The following is a 10,200-nucleotide window of genomic DNA, read 5'->3' as shown; positions in this document are numbered from 1 at the left end:
AGAGTTTATAATAATATACTTCAGTAATAATATACTTTGGGAAAGCCATGTGGATGCAGTAACCCAAGCTCAGGATCGAACGTGGCAGTGCTACCCACTGCACCACCGTGCCACCCAGTGTAGCATAATATTAAATATATTTTCAAAACTGTTTCTGATCATAAATAAACCCCCTCGTTTGAGCAAGCTTATAAAAGTGTGTCATTAATCAGGTGAAATCTTTACATTTACATTTTATGGCATTTGGCAGATCTAGTCAAGTCAAGTCAAATCAAGTGGGTTTTTTACTGTAATTCCTCTATATAGCTCTATACAGCTATTAGAAATTCATATTTCACCATTATTTTTTCTAAGAGCTGTGATTTAATAAAAGCTCATTAACTCATTAAAGCAAGCCAGAGGCAGACGAACCTCCCTCCCCTCCAAATGTTGCGTGAATTACGTATTTGTACATATAGTATTCGTACATGCATGGTTTCTGCTTAGCAACATTAAATTTAACACCTAACCTCTCTGTTTTAGCAGTGTGAAACTGACAGTTCTCTGCAGTCTGGCGATGTGAAATGTGTTGCAGTTAAGGAGCTCTGTTCACAGAAGATAGTTTAAACTCCGAATAGGAGGTGTATCACCATGGCAACAGCCTCGGTAGTGGAGTGGCACTCTCTTTTCGCATCGTGATGGTGACGAACAGAGCAGAGGCTCAGATTCAATCTGAGACTCACATGCAGTCAATACCATGGAGATCTTCGATCTAAAAGACCGAAATATCAATCAGAGCACAATATGCAGCAGTAGACTGGATGAAAAGGATGCCACATTAAGAGGCAGTGTCTAAGCTGCATTTATGACTTACATATATATTTAAAAAAGGGATTTTATGGAGATTAATATACAGGAATGCAGTATAACCGCTAATGCATTCACTTAAACCTCTAAGTACAGGCATACCACAGAGTGATGGCTGGTATGATATTAGATAGGAGGCTGAAATTTTATATCTATCATTAGCTTGACAATGAAACTATTAGGGCTGAGAATGCATTATATCACAAGGTCTCATCGATGGTATAATAAGAATGATGTGGGACAAACTATCACACACATACACTTAAAGCCTGATATGCAGCTGCATCATTCATGATTTCAAGTCTGTTATGCTCTACTGGGTTCATGCAGTATATATATATATATATATATATATATATATATATATAGCCAAAAGTATGTGGACACCTGACCATCACACCCATATGTGGTTCTTCCTCAAACTCTTGCCACAAAATTGTATAGAATGTCTTTGTATCCTGTAGCATTACAATTTCCCTTCACTGGAACTAAGGGGCCCAAACCTGTTCCAGCATGACAATGCCCCTGTGCACAAAGCAAGGTCCATGAAGACATGGTTTGCCAAGGTTGTTGTAGAAGAACTTGAATGTCTTGCACAGAGTCCTGACCTCAAGACCACTGAACACCTTTAGGATTAACTGGAATGCCAACTGCATCCCAAACGTCCTCACCCAACATCAGTACCTGACCTCACTAATGCTCTTGTGGCTGAATGAACACAAATCCCCACAGCCATGCTCCAAAATCTAGTGGAAAGCCTTCCCAGAAGAGTGGAGGTTGTTATAAAAGCAAAGGGGGACTAAATGTGGAATGGGATGTTCAAAAAGTACATATGGGTGTGATGGTCAGGTGTCCACAAACCTTTGGCTATATAGTGTATATATAAATTAACTACAAAACTAACTGAAAACATGTTCAGTACCATTCAGTACCACACTCATGCCTGGCACATGACCGTTACTGCCTTGCTCTAATCAACACAGCTCATTTTTCTCCATGTGTCAAGTGAAATGCTAAAGTCATAATCATGACTATGTTAACTCTTGACAATTTAGATTCATGGAGCTCCAATGAATTGAACAGAATTATGGAATTGCATTAATCCTCTGAGATTGGTACCATGCTCTTTCACATACATAAATAAAAAATACATAAATAAATAATATACACAAGATAAAATACAATACTTTATCTGAATTGGGCAGGTGTACATTACATTGCAGAGTGATACAAACATGGTGGGCAACATAATTAAGCAATATCACACAAGCAAGAAAGCGGTTATACTGAACATCTTCACGGCTGTGATTTGGCCTTAGGTAATCACAGCCATGCTGATATTCAGTATAACTGCACGATTGTAAGCTTTTATACAACAGTTCTATAAACAAGAAATCAGTATAGAGTAAGCAACATTTCGGACACAATATGGACAAATATTCTGTTTATTTTTGCTGCGCTAGCACAAATGGATCCCAAAGAAGTTACACACACTATATAGCATGTCGGCTAGCTGGTCGAGTGGAACGCCAATCGACCAATCAGATTAGTGGATCAGAACTAACTGTTGTATAATATAATATGAAGAATATTGTATTCTAGTATAATAGTAGTCATTATCATTTTTGTTTTAATTCTGAACTTGGCCAAAGGAAAATATTCCTCATTTGTATAATTAACCACAACACAAACACATTCCCTGAAGTAATTAGCCACAGAGTGAGTTCATAATATGATGGTTTTGCACTGCTGCATCACAAAGCGTGCACCCTCATGTGGTCCAACTAACCTACTGCACATTTACACACCAACACCACCTGTCTTAGAATAACACAGACAGACAGACAGACAGACAGACAGACAGATAGATAGATAGATAGATAGATAGATAGATAGATTGATTGATAGATAGATAGACAGACACTCAAACAAATCAGCTTCCAAAGCTTCATCTTACATGCTAGTTTTTCTTTCATCTCAGGTGTCTCAGGTGAGTGTGTTACCAGCATGAGGAGAAAACAGAGTGGTCTTAGAAATATGCTGTATGTAAAGAATGATGTGTGTAAGTTCATGTAGCCACTTCATCGTTAACAGTAATAATAGTGGTGGTGTTATTAGTTTACTACAAGAAATTTGTTCTTTTGTTTTTTATTTTCAGAAATTTGTTTTCATTGTTCTTTCCCCCTGAACAGCCTGATTCCATGTCATAGCAACATTTATTTAAAAAGCCACATTTAACAGAAAGCCAAATACAAAAGAAAAGACAGACTAAAGAAAGATAGAATCACTTAACCTGGACAATCTTACTTTAACAGTCCCACTAAGTAGGTGAGAAAGGAAAAGCATCATTCTGAAGCTAGTAGCAGTAAATGGCAGGAGTATTGGATTCACTGTAAAACAGGATGCCATTTTTAAAATATACAGAATAATACAAGACCAAATAAAATCATGCAAAACTTAAGTAGAGAAGAACAGATCATATTTACTCGTTTAAGGATGGGGCATACAAATCTTAATTCTACTTTAACTCATAGATAAGCACAAAGCAGGATTATGTGAAATATGCCAAGTAAAGCAAAACGGTTGAAGGTGTGTTGTTAATATGTCCTAAATATGTACATGAAAGGAAAGAAGTACTGTAATGATGTTAATGATGTAATGAATTGACAATTACAACTACTTTAAATATCAGGAAAGTTAATAGAAAAATGATAAAGGCAGTTATTGAATTCATAAGAAACACTGGACTTGAAAACAGGATATAAGAAAACATTCATTTAAGCCTACACTGAAGTCTCTTTACACTCCAGCACTGGAGGTGGCGGTATGCAGCTGACAGAGTCGGTTTGCAACCCGCCATAAAACCCACTGACGCAGAAGAAACAGCAGCAGCAGCAGCAGCAGCAGCAGAAGAAGAACGCCGAATACATTTAAACATTTAATTTATTGGCTTGAGAGGCTTTAAATTAAGTTTTTGTCTCTGGTTAAAGTATTATTATTGTTGTTATTTTTTATTATTAAAGTATAAATTGTTAGAAACAACTTCAGTTTGATAACTACTTAACCATCTCATCTAACTAAATTACGCTGCGAAATGGGCCGAATCCCGAATAGCTCCCTACTCCCTATATTAGGTCACTATATAGCACAATAAGCAATGACTCCTGCAGCCTGGGTACAGTAGTGCACTAAATGTAGTGTAGAAAGGTATTTGGGAATGAACTTCAGCTAACCTGCTGTCGCATGTGAACCCAAAACATGCAGGTAGCTGCCTGCTACTGTCCGAGTTGCACTAGTTATGAAGTGAAACTATGAGTGAAATTAATGTAGAGGTTTTAAAAAGAGCATGGAGGATTAGTTATAAACCTTAAAATGGCGCTTGCGGCGTTACAAAGCACGAGTGTGTTTTATCGGAGGATCCTGTCCCAGTTTCCACAAGACATTAGCTTAGCATTTGCTTATGGGTCTGGAGTGTTTAAACAGGCTGGGAGCAGTCAAGGTCAGATGCGGGTAAGAGTTCATGCTTTCATTCTGTACTTGTTTCTGAAATAGTTCAGTTACATGCAGCCATATAAGAACCAAAAGAAAAACAGGAACAGCTGCATGTTTTTTAAAGTTATGACTTCTTCTTCTTCATTATCATCATCTTCTTCTTCTTCTTCGTCATCATCATCTTCTTGTTCTTCTTCATCATTTTCTTCTTGTTCCTCTTCATAATCATTTTCTTGTTCTTGTTCTTCTTCTTCTTCTTCTGCATCTTCTTCTTCATAATTATCTTCTTGTTCTTCTTCTTCTCCATCTTCTTTTCATCTTCTTCTTCTTCATCATCTTCTTTTTCATCTCCTTCTTTTTCATCATCTTCTTCTCCATCTTCTTCTTCTTTTTCATCATCTTCTTCTTCTTATCATTATTATTATCATTACTATCATTATTTATTTATTTATTTAATTATTATTGTTATTATTATTATTGTGTGTTTACAGAATAACATGCTGGACTTTGTGTTTGCTGTGGATGACCCCATCACTTGGCACACCATGAACTTAATAGAAAACAGGAAACACTACTCTTTTCTAAAATATCTTGGTCCAAAACAGATCAGCAGCATTCAGAATGAGTATGGAGCCGGAGTGTACTACAACACCCTAGTGCCCTCGGAGGAAAGGGTTAGTGATCATTTAAAGCTTTGCTGTTTCAGCATTTCTTCTCAGAAATCATGATGTGCTTGGTATGTTTGTCCTCAGTATTTCACTGATGCATCTTAACCCCCATCACCCAAAACAGCACTGAAGATTAACACAGGTGTGTTTTTGAGGTGAGGACCGGCACGATCATCAGGGGTTTGGTTTGTGTTGTGTATATTTGAGGTGTTGAGTAAAGGCACATCCCTAAGTCATGCTGTAAAACTGTAAAATGTTCCTTTGCAGCTGATCAAGTATGGAGTCATCAGCACGGATGCCCTGATTGACGACTTGCTTCACTGGAAAACCATGTATATCGCAGGCAGACTGCACAAACCTGTAAGATATTTCTCACTTTATCTCATGAAATCCTTAATGAGAAAAACATATTTTCCAATTTGGTCTGAAAACACAGGAAGAGCCAGTTCAAGTATGGAATATTTAATCATGTAATCAGTATAATCATCAGGATAATCCCATATATATATATATATATATATATATATATATATATATATATATATATATATATATACATACACACACACACACACACACACACACACACTACATTGCCAAAAGTTTGCGGACACCTGACCATCACACCCATATGTGGTTTTTCCCCAAACTGGTGCCACACATTTGGAAGCACACAATTGTATAGAATGTCTTTGTATGCTGTAGCATTATAATTTCACTTCATTGGAACTAAGGGGCCCAAACCTGTTCCAGCATAAAACAAGGTCCATGTTTTGCCAAGGATGGTGTGGAAGAACTCGAGTGTCCTGCACAGAGTCCTGATCTCAACAGCACTGAACGCATTTGGGATGAATTGGAACACAGACTGCACCCCAGACCTCCTCACCCTACATCAGTACCTGCTCTCACTAATGCTCATGTGGCTGAATGGGCAAATCCCCACAGCCATGCTCCAAAATCTAGTGGAAAGCCTTCCCAGAAGAGTGGAGGATAACAGCAAATTGGGACTAAACCTGGAACGGGAGGTTCACCAAGCACATGCTGTATGAATGTTATGGTTAGATGTCTGCAAACTTTTGGCCATGTAGTGTGTATATATAATCCCATAACCATAAATATACAATATCATATTCATGTATAAGGTCATCTAAAGTTCAGTAACTAACTATGCAAAGTACAGGTGGGTATCAATGTCTAGAGGGTCTCAGTGTATGAAAAACGTGGAGTGAATGGATGTACCAAGGCCATGGAGATTAGGTCTTAGGTCCACCACTCCTATTTCTCAGTTTTGATGGTGGAAGACTGCCAACAGATACTAGCTGCTTGTGTAAAGGGAAAACTCTGCCTAGAGAGATATGCATTTGAAAACATAAAAGGCTGTGTTGAGATCAGATTCCTCAGTTACTCTGCAGACTAACTTGGCTTTGTTGCTTTTTATAATAAAGTCTGTTTTTTGGGATCAAGACCCCAAGACTCTGAGAAGTTTTTATTTTAGCTGAAAGAATTCCACGACACAAGGTACATGGAAACAGTTTCTAAATTAATTTAAATGAAATAGCACAGCGTTAAGGCAATTAGAAAATGTTAAACTTTTCCATCACGATCATAGCATCCTGTAAAGATGCTCTACCAGCTTGGCCTGTGATTAAGTGGCTGCTAGATGATCAGGCCAAGCTGGATTTTTCAGCATGGATCTCATGCCTCATGATTTGTTTAGCATTTCCTGATACACCCGTACCCCACGCCTGTACAGAACCAGTCTTGTACACTGTGCTTTGTTTTCCTCAGGTGCGGATTCTGGTGCAGAAGGAGAACGCGAAGCTGCGAGCTGCTCTGGTGGCGAATCTGAAGAGTGCAGTGATCGCCTCCTTCCTCATGCTTCCAGAGAGTTTCTCAGAGGAAGAGCTTTTCCTCAACATCGCTGGCCTCTCTTACTCCGGTGACCAAAATAACCCGTTTTAATCTTCTCACTCAAACTGGAGTCTTTATGTTCCTGATTCAGTTTCTCTAATGAAAATGAAACCACTTTAAAACCTTAAAGTTCTATTACAGTGAGTATGCTCATGTCATTTTGAGTGCTTGAGCAACAGGTTTAGATTCTGTACTTATATCTAAATGCATCTATGTAAATAGAAACCAACAAGGCGATGTTAGTGGCTGTTCCATCCATTGCATTTTTTATTTTCACCCCCACATGCAATTAGGATTCCTCAAATATAGCATTTTAAAATAATTCCCAAAAGTGAAAGGGAGAAATTTGTAATTAGAGATTCTTTTCAGACTGTGCCGCAGGACCATCGCGGACATTTTGACAGCTGATAGTTATTCAGTAGCTTGTAAGTGTAGCTAGCTATCATGAACGTGATTTCTTTATGTTATGATCACAAAGTACTCATAGTGCTTGGGTGCACCTTTTTTATAAAAAAAAAATCTAAGATTTTGTGGTTTTAGGACGTGAAGTGCTGCACTAACAAAATATTAGCATTTTGGAGAGAATTTTCGTTTCAACCAATTTTGGTAATTTCATGAACTAAAATGCAGAGCTACACAACAGCTTTGCCGTACGAAGCTGATTGGTGCATCTAGAGGAAATTTTTTGAGTTGGCTTACACTGATGCCAGGAACCATGCCCCAACTAAAGAAATCACTTTCATTATAACAGCAAATGGTTTTAAAAGCACGGTCCAAAATGCAGCCACGCTTTTAGTTGACTTACTTTAATTTTTGCATTGTAGAATCGTGGCTGTTTAATCCTGAAGTGCCTCCTGTGATTATGTAATGTCTTTTAGGGGATTTCAGGATGGTGATCGGCGAGGATAAATCCAAAGTTTCCAACATTGTGAAGGAAAACATGGAGCACTTCCGAATGTTGTATAATAATATTCTCCAAGAATGTCCGCAGGTGGTCTACAAGCTGCAGCAGGGGAAGCTGGAGGTGAGACTGGAATTCAGGTTCAAACCCTTTCTTTGTGGTTTTTGTCCACTAGGAGGAGCTAGTGATCAAGTTCAATCTTGAGATAGTATTCCTCGTAGTAATTTTCAGAATAGTATGCAGTATGAAAGATGTATCATTTGCTATACTGCGTAGATATTTAACTTCCTGTGAGGCAAATTCTGTTTTTGATGCAGTTATTTCACAATTATTTTAGATTGTCATTTTGTAAAGAAGATTTTTTTACAATTACTATAAGCCAAAATGTGTTAACTTTTGGTGGTTAAAGCAAAAAATATAATACAATGAACAACTATGAAGGAGGACGCAGTTCCAGTGAGGGAGGCATGACCTGTGTGCCTGTCAGTCTCAGTGAGGGAGGCATGACCTGTGTGCCTGTCAGTCTCAGTGAGGGAGGCGTGGCCTGTGTGCCTGTCAGTCTCAGTGAAGAAGGCGTGGCCTGTGTACCTGTCAGTCTCAGTGAAGAAGGCGTGGCCTGTGTGCCTGTCAGTCTCAGCGAAGAAGGCGTGGCCTGAGAGCCTGTCAGTCTCAGTGAAGAAGGCGTGACCTGTGTGCCTGTCAGTCTCAGTGAAGGAGGCGTGGCCTGTGTGCCTGTCAGTCTCAGTGAGGGAGGCGTGGCCTGCCTGTCAGTCTTGGTGATGAAAGCATCGCCCCATCTTCCTTATTAATAATTAGCATTATTTTTTATTATCTAATTAACTCATTTAATGCTGTTTGTACAATACAGCTACAATGTTCAGACAGCTCTCTATCATCAGTTACTGAATTGCCGGCTCCTTTATATGACATTACACATTAGATCTTCTTTCCCCCTCGATTTTTTTTTTATCTGATGGACTTGTTTAGACAGTCCTATCATTACTGCATGTCTCTGCCTTGTTGATGTCGGAATCCTTCATTTTTGACTAGGTATGGTATTGACTGTTCCCAACTCTGTGCCAAGTGAAATTTCCTGACATTAAGGGCATTAGAGCTGCTTAAACATGCCCAGAGTTAGATTGCCAAGAGCTTATAGCACTGATCGTCCATTATCAAGACGGATAATTGCACCAGGACAAAACGCTGAATAGTTTGTAGGTGTGTGCCAAAGCATGGAGGCTGTCTCATACCTGTCAGCCAAAAACACATCCACACTTAGAAGGATGAGTTGCACATTCATGCTTTTATGTCTGTAAATACAGGGTATCTGTGGCTCATATTATTCTCATATGTCTTAGACTTGAATGAATGATTTTAAGGTTTTAAATATTTTTATACCACAGTGCCGTTGGATTCTGGATTCTGATTGGTCAGGAGGTGTTGTTTAATTTTCTATAACAGCAGCTCTGACAAAGACAACAAGACAGCTTGACTACCGATTATACTCATGTTCTTAGAATAATAATGATGTCTATAGATTTCTGAAAATCAGGTGTTTATGAGCTGTGAACTTGTTTTCCTTTAGGTAGATAAGAGTCCAGAGGGCCAGTTTACCCAGCTGATGGCTCTGCCTCGCACTCTGCAGCAGCAGATCACACGGCTGGTGGATCCTCCAGGGAAGAACCGTGACGTGGAGGAGATCCTGCTGCAGCTCGCTCAAGACCCAGACTGCGGCCTGCTCGTACAGCAAGGTACCTGAGACTTACAATGGACTTTGTAGCTCACCAGCCATAATGGCTAGTAGTTTAAGATACAGAGATTTAAGCTGTGTGATAAATGGCACAGAACATTAACAGAAACTCGATGTGTGTCAATATCATTGCCTTATTGCTTTAGAGAAGATGGCAAATTAGCATTTCACCATCTTATAGACTCGTCTTTGTGAAGCTTCTTTTTACACTTCTTGTAAAAATATTCATCAGACTTCATGTTGCACTTTGTGTTGCATCAAATTATAGGGAAATAATATTTGTGTAAAAACACAAATCTATGAATTGAGAAAATAAGATGTGCTAGCACTGTCCTATATAATTATATAGGAATATAATTATAAGTTTAATTATATTCCAGATTGTTTTTCACATCATTACATTTCAATTGTCTGCAATAATGAACTCTCCACTGGTGTAGTTAATACATTTAGTTTTATTACTGAGATGCCAAACATTCAAATCTGCGATTTTTACCCTGTTTCAAATATTTTGCCTAAAATAATCAACTCAGTTCACGGCAATACTGTTTCACCTCACTCAAACTCACTGAGAGGAGAAAGAAGAGGAGATGAAAGAGTAAAGCAAGGAAGGGAGAAGACTGAGACAAAGA

At 38.5% G+C, this 10,200-nt stretch overlaps 1 protein-coding gene across 3 annotated transcripts in view; it reads left to right on the top strand.

Moving 5' to 3' along the window:
* Window positions 1–3,744: 3,744 nt before the first annotated feature.
* tamm41 (TAM41 mitochondrial translocator assembly and maintenance homolog) overlaps window positions 3,745–10,200 on the top strand; it is a 9,847-nt gene continuing 3,391 nt past the window's right edge. Inside the window, exons 1-6 of one of the 3 annotated variants that reach the window (XM_026932975.3) lie at window positions 3,745–4,356; window positions 4,830–5,012; window positions 5,274–5,366; window positions 6,795–6,945; window positions 7,796–7,941; window positions 9,404–9,569. In XM_026932975.3, coding sequence (XP_026788776.1) covers window positions 4,219–4,356; window positions 4,830–5,012; window positions 5,274–5,366; window positions 6,795–6,945; window positions 7,796–7,941; window positions 9,404–9,569 — 877 coding nt within the window. In that variant the 5' untranslated portion in view covers window positions 3,745–4,218. Of the gene's footprint in view, window positions 4,357–4,829; window positions 5,013–5,090; window positions 5,162–5,273; window positions 5,367–6,794; window positions 6,946–7,795; window positions 7,942–9,403; window positions 9,570–10,200 lie in introns of those variants that run through there. The other 2 variants (XM_026932977.3, XM_026932976.3) reach the window with 2 other exon arrangements.

The sequence above is a fragment of the Pangasianodon hypophthalmus genome, chromosome 20 (assembly GCF_027358585.1).
Source record: "Pangasianodon hypophthalmus isolate fPanHyp1 chromosome 20, fPanHyp1.pri, whole genome shotgun sequence".
Lineage (NCBI taxonomy): Eukaryota > Metazoa > Chordata > Actinopteri > Siluriformes > Pangasiidae > Pangasianodon > Pangasianodon hypophthalmus.
The sequence above is the reverse complement of the archived record's forward strand: the minus strand, read 5'-3'. Positions and strand labels throughout refer to the sequence as shown.